This window comes from Engystomops pustulosus, chromosome 1 (genome assembly GCF_040894005.1).
Source record: "Engystomops pustulosus chromosome 1, aEngPut4.maternal, whole genome shotgun sequence".
NCBI lineage: Eukaryota > Metazoa > Chordata > Amphibia > Anura > Leptodactylidae > Engystomops > Engystomops pustulosus.
The window spans coordinates 66,896,292-66,914,775 of NC_092411.1; the positions used below are offsets into that span (position 1 = coordinate 66,896,292).

Here is an 18,484-nt window from a genome sequence, read left to right on the forward strand (position 1 = left end):
TAGTGTACGGTGTACGACCCCAAAAAAATACGGAAAAAATGTAAACCAAAATTGACAATTTTCTTTTCACCCATACATTCAAGAGTTAATAAAATCTCATCAATAAGCTAATGACCCATGAAAATGAATTATTTGTAAAGTGCATCTCATGTAGCAAAAAATAAGCCCTTATATGTCCAAATTGCCAAAAAAATAAAGATTGTATAGCCAATAAAAAGTGACAATGCATAATCTGCTCTGGATGGCGCAGCTTCCCTTCGATGCCCTGGCGTGTGCCCATACAGCAGGTTACCACCACATATGGGGGATTGTTATACACGGGAGGGATTGGGTATCAAATTTTGTGGAGCGTTTTGGTATTTTATCCACTGAGAATTTGTAAATTTTTTGAAAAACACATTCATTTAGCGAAAAAAGTTTACTTTCAAAATTGTATCCGATTTTGTTTTAACCCCTGTAAAATAATTAAAGGGTTAATAAACTTCATAAAAGTTGTTTTACGTACGTTGAGGGGTGTTGTTTCTACGTAATGGGGTAATTTATGGGGTTTTACTTTTATTTAGGCCTCTCAAAGTGATTTAAAACCTGAGCAGGTCCCTCAATAGCAGGATTTTGCGTTTTGTATGAAAATGTGAAAAATCGCACCTAACGTTCAAAGGCCCATAACATCTTACAATAAGAGGATGCCTAAAAAACCATCTCCACATAAATTAGGCATTCGGTGAATGTTAGTTATTACATTTTTTTTGCGGTTATTACTATGTATGGAAAAAGTAGAACATTTTGAAGTTCGAAAATCAAGAATTTTTCCAAATTTTCACCAAACATCTGATTTTCTCATAAATAAATGCAAAACAAAACACCAAAATTTTTCAACTAACATGAAGTACAAAGCGTCACGAGAAAACAATTTTAAAATCACTTGTATATGTTAAAGCGTTCCAAAGTTATAACCATTTATAGTAACACAGGGCAGATTTGAAAAAATGGGCCGTGTCAGGAAGGTGAAAAGTGGCTTCAGCGTTAAGGGGTTAAACATGTGTTCTGGTAATGTCACATGATACCATTTATTATGGTAATGTTGTTACTAGAAAATACATTGGCTTTGTTCTTCAGTTTTGTTATTGGTGTCTTTATTTTCAGCATGCTCCAGAACAGTTCCCATCAGAAGAGTTCCCAGTCACCGAATCCAAAGTCAGTATGGATGTCAATTTTCCTGGGGCAGCATTTGTTTTGGTGTCTTGTAAAGAAAGCCAATCTGGTTTCCGCAAGGAGTAAGTAATCAAAGTCACCACAATACAAACTTAACCTTAATAGCAAAATCTTCTTAAAGAGGACCTGTCACCCATAAAAAAAGCACTAGGAGCTGCTTACTAAAGTTAGGCGTTCCTATTGTACTTCGCAGCAGTGTCTGCTAGCGTTATCGGAGGGTTCTGATAGTTAGCTGTGTAACACTGTTGCATCTGAGATGGTGACAGGTCCTCTTTAAGGGGAAGCCACCACAATACACATCTAAAGAGGCCTTCTGGTCCTTATAGAAGTATCCAGAATAAAGTCTGAAGGGTCATTACATCCTACACTAATACTCCATCTTAAACACTTGTATGTTTCTGCACACTGAGCTTAAGCCTGTGTAGGTAGTAGACAACAGTTTATACTTTGCATTGCTTACATCTGTGGAGTTGACTGGATTTAAATGAGTTTTCATTGCTTTTTGTTTTAGCTCTTCTTTGTACAAAGCCCCCTGGGCTCGAGTTCTGCTTTATGGCCTTGGTCATAAAGTGAAGAGAAATGGACAGCTGAATTTAATTGAATCCGTGTGTTATCCGAGAGATGCCTCCCCCAGCAATACAGGCCTCACACCACCACCAACCACCAACCAATACCCAACAGCAATCATTCCTACTGACAAAATCCACGTCAAACTAGGTATATGGTTCCTCTAAGTATTTTATTGGTGATGACCTGGGGGCAGATAAAGGGTAAAATGGGGATTGGGTTATAACAAAGGTGTGGGGGCACCTTACATAAGAGAATATACATACACTCAGGCTCAGTTTAGTTTCGTCTCAGGTGTTTAAATGACACTTTTCATTTTGAGCGCAATGCAAACATTCTATTTGAACCTTTTCATTAGATTAGATTGTTTAATTTCATAAGATACCAATATACTTTCTACTGTAAGATATTTTATAGATCATTTATAATGTGGAATTGGAATTCCCTGTATAGGTGTGTCCCCGGCCCCAGGAGCTGTGCTGGTAATTCATTCACTTCCACTGGAGTTTCCACTTGCCATGGCTTTTACGGAGCAGCTCCTATCTTGGAAGCTTGAAGATGTAGATGAGAAGTCTGAGGATGAACTTGATACCATTCCCGCATCTGTCCTCCTGCAAGTTGTAGAATTTTTAAGTAAGAAAACATTTTTTTATTTTCTCCAAGAGTGGGCTCATTCATATGACTGTAGTTATGAATAAAGTCCAGCACTCTTGTTCCACAGGGAAGAAAAGACTTCCTGCATCACATATTATTAAGATGCTCAGAGACCCATCTTCAGCACTGTGTTTCGGCCATTAATATCTGGCCATCATGTGGTCTGGCATTCACAGAGAAACCACAGTCATCCGTTTTAGCCTATTCAGTCAGACAGTGGAAAGCTTGTTTCAGCAAGAGTAAAGATGACCATGCAGTTAAGTGTCTACTGGTCGACTCAGTTCACTGACGGCTATTCTACTCGACTACCCTCCCACATCCACATATATGCTTGGTGATCCAACATACCCAGTGCGAAAGATTTGACCACTTACATAGTAGATAACTGGCTGTTCCTATTGGAATCGGCAGGTTTAGAGGACTTTCATTTGTGTATGGCCATATTAAAGGGGTTGTCTGGGTTGATTGCCTGTTCACACCCAACCACCCTGTCCATCATCGGCGGGCAGATGATGGCATGCCCTAATGGCAGATTTATTTCCAATATGACCTGGTTACGGCTAAGACCCAGTCAAGCGGATAAAAACCCTTTTGGCACCCTTGGAAAAAAGAAAAACTTTATTGTCACAGTATAATTTTCTGAACTGCCATACAACACTTCTCCCCAAACATGGGGGCGAACATTGAAAAACACTCTGCTTGAGGATCTATACAAGCAAAGGAGTCTGCTAGATAGATGAAAATGTGGCACATAATATTGAAGGAGGTTGGTTGTGTTGACAAATGTTCCGTGAACAATATAATTTGTGAATTTTAAGAAAGAAGAGGAGTTTATCTTGTTGTAATACATTCATTAATATTGTATACACTATAATGATGACACAACTATTCCACTTGTGATTTCTTTTAGGTAATTTGTTGTGGTCAACAGACATGGCTGCAGTTATGAAGGAATTGCTCTTCCACTTATTGGCTGAATTGCTTCGTAAGATTCACCATCTAGAGCAAAAGAAGAATCCTGCTGGCCTGTCTTCCTCAATAGCTCTTCAGCTGAACCCCTGTCTTGCATTGCTTATGGCTCTACAAACCGAGTTACGAAAGTTGTATGATGAGGAGACCCAAAACTGGACGTCTGGAAATGCATGTGGGGGCTCTGTACCTGGAGTCGCTGATCAAGGACGGTTCTCCACCTATTTTCATGCATTGATGGAGGCTTGTCTGGCCGTGGCTGAGGTCACTCTTCCGATTAATATGAGTTCTGCAGTTAGTGTGATGACCTCAGCTCCTGCAACAAATCTCAGTGACTCCTCATCATCGTCGTCGTCATCTCCTGGACAAACTCCACAAAGTCCAAGCCTTCTCTCAAAGAGGAAGAAAGTTAAGATTAAACGTGAAAAAGCTGCAACTGCAAAGCGCACGTCTTCACGAGGTGCGGAGAATGACCCTGCCCTGCTAAGCATGGGAGGCAGTAAGCCAGAAGATATGCTGTGGTTCCACAGGGCCCTGACTCTGCTCATGATCCTCCGACATCTAACTAATAAAGACCCGCAAGGTTTGGGTGTTACTAATGATGCCATAGCTGATGCCAGTCAGGCACTCGTTGGACCCACAGCGCATAGCCGCCTGCTTGTTATTTCTGGGATCCCAACTCACTTAGAAGAATGTGTGGTCAGAGGCGCCATCCGAAAAGCATGCAATGCCCATGGCGGGGTGTTTAAAGATGAGATCTACATCCCCCTTCAGGATGCAGAAATAGCAAAAACCAAAGAGGGGACTGAAGGTGCTGAATGCAAAACTGAACTGGAGAAAACTCCGGGCGTTCCAGTGATTGATAATATGGATATTAGTAGTTCCAGCAGTGTGACCCCTGCAGTTAGTGTCAGCGCCTCTGCATCCACCAGTCAGGCTTCCTTGTGTAGCTCTCAGGGAGTGTCACAAGCTACCAGTGAAGCCTCCATGGAGCAGTTTGTGCCAGAGCTTGCTATACCTCAGGGTCTTCTGGAGCCAAGCGCAGTGTCCAGTCAGGAGAGCCTGGACCTGTCCATCTGCAGCACGGGAAGTATGGGCAGCTTGGGAAGCCTTGTAGAACAACTCGATAATGTAGAAACCACGTCCTTACCAGATGTGGCAGGTTTGCTGGACAACCAGCCTTCAGCATCAAGGCCCATCAAAGGTTTTGCAGTTGTGGAGGTAACTCTCTCCATTGTATTGATTCTTTATATGTAGAGTTACAGTTTGTCCTTTTAGTTTTAGTCTGAATTTAATATGTAATGTCACCTACATTCTATGCTGAAGGCATAGAAAATCCCTGAGGCTTATAGTGTTGAACACAATGGTTTCTAATGCTTTTTGTAGTTACTAATGCTTTTGTAGTTCATGTAGCTACTATTCGAAACCAGTTGTACAACACTTATCCCCAATCCACAGAATAGGGAGCAAATCCTACTGAGGTCCACCAGTAAGTACAGCGGTTAAACCATAAGGGATTATCTCCTGTCCTTCATGCCGTCGGCTTCAGTCATGTTATCTGCCCTGAAACCTTTCATAAAATTGGCCGTCCTTGTATATTCTAATGAGGGCATCTCTTTATATATGTTTCAAAGGAGAATTTTTGAAAGTTCCTGTGGCTTAAAAAAAAATCCTGAAACAAAGATATATCAGAACTCATGATACACACATCACTGTATTTATTTGAAGGAGATGACAATTTTGATACTGTTCTGCAGGTAAATTTCTTTATTGTTCTCAGGTACGTTCTCGAGCCAAAATTGAAAAGATTAGAGCAAGTTTGTTTAACAGCAGTGACCTTATTGGTTTATCCAGTCTGGACGGTGAAGATGAGCTCATGGAAATGTCAACTGAAGAAATCCTTACAGTATCTACTGTAAATCAGAGTTTATTTGATACTCAAGGAATTCCAGGATTGGGAGATTATTTCACAGATAAATCCTTGAAAGGTGTGCTGAAATGTAGTTTTTGTCTCAATCTAAATGTGCTGAACTTCAACAATTATCATTTTTTAAATGGTTCAATCTTAAATGACATCTACCACCAGGATGAAGGATTGTAAACCAGGGCATAAGAAGCTTAAAGAAGAGCAAATCCTGACAGAGGGAACACACACTTGTGTGTCATTGTGCTTGGTTTACAATCCTTCATCCTGATGGTAGATGTCCTTTAAGACCATACAAATGTCAGATTCTAGAAAAAGATGCAAAAGGCTAGTCATTTGTCCTACATATGGGACATTTCAAGTTACCTTACTTTTTTGTTTCCTTTTAGGGGACAAGCTAGTTCCAGAAGCCAGAGATGTCCTCACAGAAATATTTAAGAGCTGCATTCACGCTGAGCAGATGTTAAGCCTGACTCCCACCAAGTACATCAAAGTATCAGATATTTATCTCAGCAAAGAGCAAATCAATTCACAGACTCCAGGGAATCTACTCCATACCTTCTTCACTAATGTTCGTCCTCCAAAAAAAGTTTTGGAAGATCAACTAACACAGGTAATATTTGTGATCATTAAAGGGGTATTCTCGCCTGGGCATTCACATTCAGTTTGATAAATATGCCATATATAAACACTTCTTCAATTAGATGTTATTAAAAAAAATTACCTGTGTGAAGATAATTTCTCATAAATGTAGTAATTTTGTCCCTTAGAAACGAGATGGCTTCCTCAGATACGGCCACCTCTGCCTGAGAGATTGCACAAATAAACAAAAAGGTTTTGTATATAAAATGTCCGGGAGTTACTACATGTCACACAGCCCTCCTCTGGTAATGATTGCTGAATCCTGGTGGTCCCGCAGGACTCTATAGCGCATGTCTGGCCACCGCTGCCAGAGTGTGACGTGGTCGTATCTGAAGAAGCCATCTCGTTTCTAAGGGACAGAATGACTACATTTATGAGAAATTATCTTCACACAGGAACATTTTTTTTAATAACATCCAATTGAAGAAATGTTTATATATGGAAGATTAGTGAAACTGAATGTGAGTGCCCAGACGAGAATACCCCTTTAATGCTAGAGTAACCCTTAAAAATTGGGTTACTGTTTGTGTCTGATTTCTTATTCCAATCAGACAACTTTGTGCCCTAGTGCATGTTCATCATCCAGTCTTAATCGAAGAACTTGCAATCCATGAGCTCCTCCTTATTAGGAGACATTTCAGAAGCACTAATGAAATTTGGTACATCTGGCTTATATACAGGGTTTACTATAGTACTACCATGAAATCAGAACTAATAAAAGCTGGTATCTGTTTTCTTGCGCAAAAACATTTGTTTATAACACCTTTCACCACATTTATCAGAAGGTTTTGGACTAGAAAGTCTTATACTAGACAAGATTCATCATCCATCAATCAGGCACAGTGATAAATCTGCAGCAGTATAAAACTGTCTGATGAACACTGCACTTTTAATAAATATGCCTTAATGTCTTTAAGGTGATTTTTAAAAAAATGTTTTAACAAACCAGAAATCCTCCTTATGCCTCATGTATGCTAATACAGCTGTTACCCTTGACGATTGCCGAAATTTTCATAGTAATTTTTGAGGCAAATAATCCTGGAAAACTCTCTTTGTGACACAGTGAGATCCAACCAAATATATATATTTTTGCAAATAACATTAATTACATTTTTTACTCCATTTGAGTAGTTATTTTATTTCTCCTTTCTAGATTCTTCGGAAATATGGAGTCCCAAAACCAAAGTTTGACAAAAGCAAATATAGTAAAACCGGAAAGGAGCAACACCCGGTAAAAGTGGTTAGCACTAAAAGGCCAGTGGGAAAGCCTTCTACTAAAGACAAAGCTGTTCTAAATAGTGTGCGGTAAGTAGTAGGAATGAAGTGGAGGCTCAGGCAAATGTTGTAATGGAAACTCCAGGATAGTATCAGATGAAATATAAAGATATTGTAGATACAGTATAAATGTATCTGGATTAATATTTAGAAAAATTAAACATTCTTCTCCAGGACTGCCCTAAGTGAAAAGAAGCCAATTGTGAAGCCCAAATCTCCGGAGAAGAGTCGGCCTGATGAAAAGGACCCTGACAAATCTCCAACAAAGAAGCAAGACAGTATGCCATGTTTTTTCTTGTTGTATCTGTATGCTATATTGTTTTTGCAATCTATGTCATGTGACTTTCTGCCATTATTCAGTTCCAGAGGAAAAGTTTTTAACACTAGACGGATTCCAGAAATTTGTGGTCGACAAAGCAAAACAAGACATTAGAAGCATCTGGAGGGCCATTCTGTCCTGTGGATATGACCTCCACTATGAAAGGTATATTCATTTTAGAAGGAGTCTGTCAGATACTTTATAGATCTTAAACTAGTAACAGTGACCTGTAGAAAAGTTAGGCACATGCAAACATATCTTTGTACCCACAGATGTACAAATTGTGCAGGAATATATGTCTAAGTTCATACATGTTCACAAAGGTAGCTGTCTTTAAAGTGCAACTGAAGCGAGAACTATACATTTAGTGCACATGGAATTGCACTGGACTTCACTAATAAACAGCCTATACTTGCCCCCTTTTTGTTGTTCAGGTGTGCCTGCATTGATACACGACATGCTCAGAAATCCAGTAGAAAGTGGACCCTTGAAATGGATGTGGCTCTGGTACAATATATTAACCGACTTTGCCGTCACCTTGCAATAACCCCAGCCCGGCTACACCCTCATGAGGTCTACCTGGATATGTCCGATGCTCCTGATCCCAGAGTGTCTTGTCTACTAAGTAAGTGGTTTTCTACTTGTATACATTCAGCACAATATGAAGACTTTTTCCTGCATTTTAAATGCTCTTTGTCTGTGTACAAAAGGAAATTCTATTAAACTTTTCTTAAGACCCTTCCATAATTCCCACAGAGAAGGGTATACAGTGACCCCTTCTATGGAGACTGTTGCAGACATAAATCAGACATTTCAGTTATATCCTGTATTAACTTATGCTCAGCAGTTGAGTGTAAATTCAGATATACTACGCCAAAACCTTGTAGCTGTTTATAAAGCCAATTTGCCATTCCCATCAATGGGAGAATTCCAGGTGGAAACTATGTTTTGTGGCCATATTTTACTGCAGAGTCACAACATAAATTACAGGATTCTTGTAAATATGTGTCCGCTAAATTCTCCTACATTTTATTTTTATCCCTCAGATGTCCCTATTGAAAGTCTTCGGCTCCGGTTTGCACTTCTTCAGTCACTGAACACCACTTTAGAAACCTTCTTCCTTCCTCTTGTGGAGTTACGGCAAACAGACATGTATATGCACAGTATTGCAGCTTTGTTACAACAGGCAAAAGGTGTGAGATTTTGTAATGCCAATTTTGCAGTTACAGCTGCTTGTTCTTTGCATTTTCTGATATTTCTTTTGCTTTTGTTTAAAATCCTATTAAAATAATTTTCTGGTTTTGCAGTATCAATGGTCTGTGCAGTATGTTGCTATTATGTCTTTTTTCAGTACATTGGACAAGGTTGCAATACCCTGCACAGTAACTTTTAAAGGGGTTTTCTCTCGAAAAACATGTTGGGTCCAATCAAAGGAAAGGATCTAACTTGCTGATCAATAGGGGTCTCAGTGATGGGACCTCCACAGATCACATATGGACAGGGCACTCTGTAATCTCTGTCAACTCCATAGAGATGAACGGGGCAGTCCGACCATGCATGACCAGCTCTTTCGGTCACCTCGGGGAGCAAGGGGTCTGACTGGGATAATTGGACTCCCATTCTTGGGATCTGTGGGGGTCCCTTCACCGTGCCCCCCACAAATTATTAGAAATTTAGGTCCTGTGGATAGGGCCTAACTTGTTTCATGGGAAAACCCTGTTAAGTAGATGGCCAGAAGCAAAGAATGATGCGGGTTAAGCCCTCTCAAAATGCCCCTTCAAACATCTATATGATGAGGGCCACACATCGTCCACTTCTTCGCATCAAATTTTTTTTTTTAAACCCCATAAGCATGAATTATGCAGCTCCATTGTTGGCTCTTCTAGACAATTTTAATTATTGTGTGAAGTACTTAAGTTTATTATGTCTGTCACTTATGGCTTAAAGGGGGGGCCATCTGCTAATATCATTGTACATTCTTTATAAAGGACTGATCTTCTATGATACAAAAGTTACTGTGATGAATCGGGTGTTAAATGCAACTGTGCAGAGAACTGCTGACCACGCAGCACCAGAGATCAGCCTGGATCCCCTCGAAATTGTCGGAGGTAAGCAGTGTACATGGTCTTTTTTTACGTTTGGGAGTACATCATTTATTAGTAGCAAAAAAAAATAGGCTGTTTGGACCGACAGCAAATAAAGTCCAAGATGAAATAAAAGTTTTGCTTCCTTTGGTGAAATAGAAATGATAAGTCTAAGTAACCAAAACTCAGTTTGTTGCTCCCCCATGCAGATTCTAGGAATGTTTTTTCCCATTCAGACGGTTAAAGTTTGTAGAGACTGCACACAGCATCACTAAATTCAGAACTTTTTAAATGGTACAATGTATCACTGGTAGACTACAGTTCATGAGGATCTGTGAAAATGGGTTACAACTCCCAATTTTCATGGCTGATAACCCGGTTATGAGGATTTAGTGATAATTAAAGTAGAACCCTTATTTGGACTCCCCGGCAGTATGTGACATTCCATCCACTCCCAAACTCTGGACCCTATAGTCCATTTTTATAACCACTTTCCTGCTAGCTGCTTAGACTATATAGAAGTTCATTCTGACCATTGTTTTCAAACACTCCTCTGTCTGCTGTGTGCAGTAATACAACTGAGAATGTATTATTTAAGCAGCAGACATATGTGATTGGACTCATCCTACACCTTCGTAGTATCAAAATAGATTAGGTTTAGTAAACAGAGGTCCATCAAGTCCAACCTATAATAAAGGAGAAAAAATTTCCCTCCCAACTCTAAAATTGCTCACTGAATAAATGTCTAGTTTAACATCCCATCTCAAGAATCTAATTCCCATAACATGATATTTTTGCTTTCAAGAAATGTTCCCAGGCCCCTCTTGAACTTGTTCAGTGTCTCAACCGTCACAAAATCCTGTAACACCGATCCATAGTTCCACTGCTCTTACAGTAAAGATTCCCTCGAGCTTTATTTCCTCTAAGTTTAGAGGATGCCCCCTTTGTCATCATTACAGGCCATGGTGTAAGAAGATCATTAGAAAGATTGCTGTAATGTCCAATCAGATATTTTCATGTGATGTGAAACTGTACAGACACAAATTCCATGTGTTGTCTGACCAGTGATCACATAAGACAAAACTATGTTCTCTATGCCTCTGTTGGTACATCCCATAATTGTATTTGCCTTGGCAGCAGCTGCCTGGATCTGGTAACTAAAACTAAATTTACCACTCCAAAGTCTTTTCTGCTGTAGTTTTATCATTCAATAGATGATTGTACTTTTCATCCAATTCTCCAGCTTCCACAAAGTAAAATATTAATAATGACATAATAATCCTCCTCTGTGTTGATTACTTTACAGAGTTTATCATCTGATAATTTAGAAATGCTGTCTTACTGGGATTCACCTCTTCATTGTCATCATCGTTATTATTGTTTGGTTTTTTTGTCCCACAGGGGAAATTCAGGGTTCTGAGAACTCCTACTTCTGCCAGGCAGCTAGACAATTGGCTTGTATTCCATCCTCTCAGCTCTGTGTCAAACTAGCTAGTGGAGGTGATCCAACCTACGCCTTCAATATTCGCTTTACCGGGGAAGAAGTGCATGGAACAAGTAAGTTACTGAAGTGTTTAATCCATGATCAAATTTTGTCACCCATCTACACCCAGTAATCACCATAATGGGGAACTGTGTTCCCCGTTGAGTCATATATCCATGATGTGGCTATATTCAGAGCTGTCAAGTGTTGATTAGGAGACCAATCCTTTACTGTACATCAGAACTGAAAGAATATTTAAAATGCATAATAAGTTATAAAATATGTTGGTTTAAATTTGATGCTGGGAATATGTTTCTTAGGTGGATCGTTTCGGCATTTCCTCTGGCAAGTGTGTAAAGAACTCCAGAGCAACTCCTTGTCCCTCCTGCTGCTGTGTCCCAGCTCTGCTGTTAATAAGAATAAGGTGAGACATCAGAAAAATCCCTCATAACCATCGTCCCTATTGCAGCACACAAAAGATAGTGTTAGTGGTTTCAATTCTGAAGAAATAAAGTATAACATACAAATCTGTTATCAAAAGTGCTGTTTTGACTAGTATAATTCACAGTGTAGGTATCGGCATTTGGTACAAAATGCAAGGAGTGCCTTGGGAGACTATCTTGGCATCTTTGGATCCACTCCTCAGTAAAATTGGACGAGTACCTTGCCTCTGGGGAGAAATATGACAGTCAAACTCTGTTATCAATACTAATCATATCTGTAGGCCCCCAGTGAGTCTTTCAGATATACCATGTTATATCACTGGGTGAGACGAAAGGGAGACACCAGCTCTATTGGGGAGATTTATCATAAGTATCTCGTTAGAGAAATATCTCTATCTCTGATGTGATGTGGGTCCAAATTGTTGTATAGTACGAGCTGCTCGGAGAATCAGTCACACACACACTCCACACGTCTGGTGAGACAATACCACCTTTATTTACATAACAGAGAGTTCTTTTAGGTTCTTTTAGGTTTTTGGAAACAAACTTCACTGGGCATGCGTCACATTCCTTTCCCTTGGAGAGGATGTGTACTTATATGGCAACCTTTGAGGCACTATGTGCGTGCAGGGGAGGGTTTATACATATATTCGTTTGCTGACAATATAGGCAGTGTAAAGACACTCTTTGAGCAGAACTGTTCTAGTTGCCCATGGCAACTAATCAGGGCTCAGCTTCCCCACAGCTGTTTATATAATTAAATCTGAGCTCTGATTGGTTTCCATGAGCAACTAGAACAGTTTTACCTCAGAAACTCTACCCCTATTATTTGGTCTTGAATGTGTCACCTGCGTAATAAACACTTTGGGGGGCTTTTATCTTTATGCAGTGGTTTGTGCAGACGTATATGTGTTGCACGGAGGGGTTTCCGACCGTCTGATTTATAGTCCGGTGTATGAGCTCTGTGCGAATAGACTGCACCAGTCGCACATATATTTAACATCTGCTCAATTTCAGCATTTTTGCTGATATAAGTAAAAGCAAAAACCCCTAAAATTGGGCAAAAACTTTTAAATTGCTCAAGATCAAGACCATTGAACATGGAGAAAGGTGGGATAAAGGCAAACCTGAGGTAAAAATCCCACACAGACCAGACTGCGATTTATAAACCAGCAACATGCAGGCTGTTGGTGTCTGTGCAAAGATTTGCGGAAATTATACGCCAAGAAGCTCCATACAACTAGTGATAAATCTCTCCCTCTGTGTTTTAGTGTCAGATTCTGTTTGTCCTCAGTGGTACAACTGCTTTCTCTTGTACCATTACTATTGTATAATATATGCACGTATATGCTTGTGTTTTACAGGGGAAATACCTTCTTACTCCCAGCCCCATCACCTATGCAGAGGAGCAGTTGCTCCATTTCTTTGGTCAGCTCCTGGGTATAGCTATCCGAGCCGACGTGCCCCTTCCTCTTGATCTCTTGCCTTGCTTTTGGAAGATGCTTGTTGGAGAACCATTGGATCCTGAAACTGATCTTTACGAAGCTGATATTCTTACCCACAACTACATCAAAAAGTTTGAAAACGTAAAGGAAAAATCTACTTATTTATGATCTTCTTAATTTGGCATTTTTTTCTGACATATCTTTGCAAATATGTTTCTACCATACAGTATAATTATATACTAACCTTGAAGGTGAAGTTCCCACCACTGCAGACACATTCCCTGTACAGTTCACATTCAGAAGTACTACAATACGCAGCAGTTTTCTTGTGAAAGTATTGAAAAGTCAATACAGGCAGTCCCCGGGCTACGTACAAGATAGGGTCTGTAGGTTTGTTCTTAAGTTGAATTTGTATGCAAGTCAGAACTGTATATTTTATCATTGTAACTCCACACAATTTTTTTTTTGCTGTCTGTGACACACAATTGGATTTTAAAATTTTTGGGTTGTCATAAGAACCAGGATTAACAATAAATCTTAATTGCAGACACCATTGAAAACTGTTACAGCTGTTTACTGTAGTCTTAGACTAAAGTACAGTAAATAACCATCATCCAGAGGTCCGTTTGTAACTAGGGGTCGTCTGTAAGGTGTGTTCTTAAGTAGGGGACCGCCTGTAGACTGTAATAGTCCTTCTGAATGTGAATTCTAGAGGAAGCTGGAAGACTCCTCACAAAACGATAAGGGCGTGGTAACAAGGGTTCATTCCATGGAGTCACATAGGTCACTGCCTGGAAAATCCATGGTAGGCGTATGCCAGCAAAACTTTTCAGCTTCAAGGTATAAACTGTTGTCTATAGCACAAAACACTGTTGTCTGGGGGAGATTAATCAGATATGTTTTCCCACAGCTGTTTATGAAATGAAAGCTGAGCTCTGATTTCATTTCCATGGGTAACTAGTACTGTTCTGCTGATAAATCTCCCCCAATAAGTCTAATCATGGCTATGTAACTAGCATCGTCTATAGCACTGTACATGTCAGACGTTGCACACATGGTTTGTTACTCTGAGCTGTCTAATTCTGTCTAATAAACACTTCAAGCAATAGGAACTATACTGTCAGCTTTTACTGCTTAGGCCAAGTTCACACTACCATCAGGATTTCTGTTTATTTACCTCAGTTACAAGAAGATTATGCATGGTAAATAAACGATAATACAACTGAACATAACGGATGACGGTGTCCGTAAATGGTACAAACGCTTTATTTTCACCTTCAAGATATCGATCTGTAGCTTCTACTAGGGAGATTTATCAGAAGTATCTGAGGTAAGACTGCTCTAGTGGCCCAGGGCAACCATTTAGCACTCTGCTTTCATTTTATAAACAGCTGTGGGATAGTGAAAGCTGAGCTCTGATTGGTTGCCATGGCTAACTAGAACCGTTCTGCTCTAAAAGACTTATGATAGATCTTCCTCACAGAGATGATGGGGATTTATGAGAAGTCTCTAAGCAAATTTATTCTACCTACGCATGGCAACCAATCAGAGCTCAGCTTTCTTTTTCCAACAGCTGTTTTTAAAATTAAAGCTTTGATTAGTTTCCATGGGCAACTAGAACATTTTTACCTCAGAAACTTCATGATAAATGAATCTATGTGTCTATTTCTCATTGATGTCACTTTCTATATCTGTATATCTATCCATCCCTCCTAGATGTCCGCCTACCTATCTTTCTCTCTATACCTCACATTTATCTATAATGTATCCATCATCTACTTTTCTATTTATATATCTTATATATTAACTATTTTTGTGTATCTAAATCTGTCTGTTTCTTAATCTAAAAAAAAAAAAAAAAATTAAAAACTGTCACTTACTATCCGTCCCCATTGACTCCAATGTAAAAGACAACTTTATGTCATCCATTATGGTCAGTGAGGCATCATCCGTTAGGAATCAGTTTTTTTTTTTTTATTAATGGGAAAAAAAGTATTCCAAAAAACGGAATAAAACGCATGAAAATTACATTGACTTCAATAGGTTTTATAACGGATCCTCTCAATTTCAGTTTCTTACTTTTTTAAGAGGAAGCTAGAAACCGAAATCTGAACGGTAGTGTGAATTGGGTCTTACAGTTTTGGCTCCTCTGATGTTAGTAGGACCTAAATTGATAACCACCTTCAACGCCTCTGGGATTACTTAGAATATATCTGCATGTATGCATAACATCTGTCCATGTCCAGCTAATTATGGTGTCTCATCTGCAGGCAGCACATTATACAGTAAAGATTTGGCATAACTTGCTCTCTCCTCTATATCTCTCTAGAGACTTCTCTACAAATCATTGCTCTCCTAACCCCAGAATTTGCAAAGATTTTAATTAAAAAAGACAAGTTATACTTTTCCCAAAACTATATAGCAAACCACATATCGGCCTTCTCAGCATCTCCTGCTCTATAACACACTTCTGGTGGTTCACTGTGGCAGGCCCCTTCTTTAGACTGACTCCCTTATCTGCTCTCATAGGTAAATGATGAGGCCGAACTGGAGGCTCTCTGTGCTGAAATAGCATCACAGCATCTTCCTAGTGAGAGTCCAGACTCCCCGAACAAACCCTGCTGTAAATTTACCTATCCAACAATGACAGGAGAGGAGGTGGAACTGTGTGCAAATGGAAGACACATCCCTGTTGTGTGAGTACTGGAGGGATGGAAATCCTTCATGTAATGTTTCAGATGACATGATATGTACTTGTATAGAAAGAGGGTGTTTGTATGTGGAGTTATTTTATGAAACACGGCTTAAGAATGGGTATAAACAAGGGGGGCACAATAACATTCAAATATTATAAATACATATATATGTACAACCACTTAACGCACCATGACATTGGGGAACGTCATGGCATGCTTGTTACGGGTTCTGCTTCTGAGCCCATGCGATCCATACAGGAGGCCGGCTGTACCGGGTACAGGGGTGCTGATCATCTACACAGCAACCTGGGGTCCGATTAAGGACCCCAGGGCTGCCCAGTCTGACCGCATGCTGGGTCCTGCCAGGGTCGGACAGAGAAGAGCCAGTGTCAACTTATACATGTGCATAGAATGGCTTTTATAATACACTTACATCAGCATGGCACTGTATTCATATGAACAAGGGATCAAGACCCAGAGGGGACAAAAACAAAAGTGTAAAAGAGTAACAAAAATGCTTAAATACCCCATATGATATAAAACTCTCCAACCATATAAAAAGTGAAACTCGCCACACAAACCACACGTATTAGGTATCGCCACATCTGTAACAACAGGTACGATAAAATAAAATCATTACTGAACCCGTACAGTGAACAACGTAATAAAAACACAGCAAAAATTATAATTTTTGCGCATCCAACCTAACAAAATAACACCATGAAAGTTGATCTAAAAGTCACATTTACACCATCGTGATAACTAATAAAAGTACAACTCCTAAAAAACAAGCCCTAAAACAGCTCAATCAAGAAAAATATAGAAATGTTATGCTCCTTAGAAGAGGCCATTCAAAATCGAGGGATTTTTCTCTTCAAATGAGAAAACTATATAAGTGGGATATCACGGTAACTGTATTTACCCATAGAACATAAGTAACGTGTTATCTATGCAATTGGGTGTATAAAACCCACAAAAAGGTCAAAATCAATGACGGAAAGGATTTGTTTTCATCTTCCCCATACAAAGGTAATAAAGGTTAAACAACAGTGTATTGTGCCCCCCATAGTTGGTGTTACTATATTCCTTGAGGGGTTTTTAGTTTTTAAAGTGGGTTCACTCTTTGGAGGTTTTTACTGTCCTACTATAATAGGGGCTCAGCCAATGCGACATTGTGCCTAAAATTTGATGCAGCAAAATCCATCCCCCAGAAGCCATATATGCTCCTTCCCTTCTGAGCCCTCAGTGCGCCCTTACAGCGGTTTCTGACTACGTTTGGGGTATTACTGCAACCTAGAGAAGCTGGGTAACAAACTATTGGGTTCTTTTTCTTCTTTAACCCCTTCTAAAAATAATAATTTAGAGGCCAAAGCAAGGTTTTTTGGAAAAAGATTTTCACTTGAACAAGTCTATGTAAATACTCTCTATAAAACATCTGTGCTGGTAAAAAGCTCAATATAAACCTTGATAAATTCTGGGATCATTTGTGTGTGGAGGAGGGGGTTTTGCTGTTTTCGTAGCTCATAAACTTTTCAAATGTGTTATGGCACATGAAAACAATGTCATCGAAATCTGCTCTCTAAAAGCTCAATGCCTCCTTCTGTTCTGTGCTCTGCTGTGGCCCCTAAAGTAGTTACATTTACATGTGGGTTATTGCCCTACTCGTAAGATACTGCACAACGAAATCTGAGATGTGTTTTCTCATTTTATCCTGCATGGATGTGTACGTTTTAGGAAATATATTCAATTTATTGTCCAAATTTAAATATTGACAAATAGAACCTTCATGTTATTTTAAATCTTGTGAGATGCTTAAAGGGTTAACAAGCTTACCAAAAGCAGTTTTGAAGAGTTTGAGGGGTGCATTTAAAATTGGGACAACATTTAAAGCAGACATATGGTTAAAAGACATCTACCACCAGGATGAAAGATTGTATGCAACCGAGCCTGATGGGCTCCAGGCTCCATTGACACCTCTCAGGCTCATTTGCATACAGTCTTTCATCCTGGTGGTAGATGTCTTTTAAAGTTATTTAGCAACCAAAAAAAAATTTCTAAATTTTTACCAAGCTTCCATGTTTATTAAGTATAAAAAATGTCATCCAAAATATAACAATAATGTGAAGTACAACATGGCATGAAAAAACATTCTAAAGTTAAAGCGTTAAAGTTATAACTACATATTGTGAAAAATCTGCTACACCATTGATTTACTGGGGCCGATGTGACCTGGTGACAGAAAAGGTGAATGTATATTCTCTTCTTACAAACAACTTTTCCTTGCAGCTGGGAGAACAAGGATATATATGCAGCTGGAATCCGAAATCTCCGTATGCGGGAGCTTAAGAACCAGGAGTGTATGACCGCTGTGTGCGCCGGGCTGGGATCCATCATTCCCCTGCAGCTTCTTACCAGCCTGACAGCCCTGGAGATGGAGCTCAGGACATGCGGCCTGCCATTTATCAACTTGGAGTTTTTAAAGGTAGGGAGCAGTCCTACTAAGGCTTTGGTCAATTGTGACTTCTCCTTACAATGGAGGGAAACATCATTATTATTATTTATAGAGCACTAAGTCCATGGTGCCGTATAATGGGGTTCACATACATTACAACAAAAACAAATGATAGTACATAAACAAAAACCCTGCCCATGAGGGCTCACAATCTATGTGGGGGTGGGTAATATGGAGACCCGAGGTGATATTGTGTGTTGTAGGTGATCCTGAGCAGGTGGGGTTTTTCAGATTACGTTTGAAGGTTTGAAAGGATGCT

General features: G+C 39.5%; 1 protein-coding gene across 2 annotated transcripts in view; it reads left to right on the forward strand.

The window, feature by feature from the left end:
• Positions 1 to 18,484, forward strand: part of HECTD4 (HECT domain E3 ubiquitin protein ligase 4) — a 107,208-nt gene that overhangs the window by 85,233 nt on the left and 3,491 nt on the right. For both annotated transcript variants that reach the window (XM_072142766.1, XM_072142775.1), the window contains exons 58-74: positions 1,144 to 1,274; positions 1,724 to 1,929; positions 2,233 to 2,412; positions 3,344 to 4,623; positions 5,183 to 5,390; positions 5,716 to 5,939; positions 7,122 to 7,273; positions 7,418 to 7,521; positions 7,604 to 7,727; positions 7,997 to 8,187; positions 8,609 to 8,755; positions 9,551 to 9,670; positions 11,048 to 11,203; positions 11,450 to 11,553; positions 12,937 to 13,158; positions 15,547 to 15,713; positions 18,000 to 18,195. In XM_072142766.1, the coding sequence (XP_071998867.1) occupies positions 1,144 to 1,274; positions 1,724 to 1,929; positions 2,233 to 2,412; positions 3,344 to 4,623; positions 5,183 to 5,390; positions 5,716 to 5,939; positions 7,122 to 7,273; positions 7,418 to 7,521; positions 7,604 to 7,727; positions 7,997 to 8,187; positions 8,609 to 8,755; positions 9,551 to 9,670; positions 11,048 to 11,203; positions 11,450 to 11,553; positions 12,937 to 13,158; positions 15,547 to 15,713; positions 18,000 to 18,195 (3,912 nt within the window). The remainder of the gene's footprint in view (positions 1 to 1,143; positions 1,275 to 1,723; positions 1,930 to 2,232; positions 2,413 to 3,343; positions 4,624 to 5,182; positions 5,391 to 5,715; positions 5,940 to 7,121; positions 7,274 to 7,417; positions 7,522 to 7,603; positions 7,728 to 7,996; positions 8,188 to 8,608; positions 8,756 to 9,550; positions 9,671 to 11,047; positions 11,204 to 11,449; positions 11,554 to 12,936; positions 13,159 to 15,546; positions 15,714 to 17,999; positions 18,196 to 18,484) is intronic.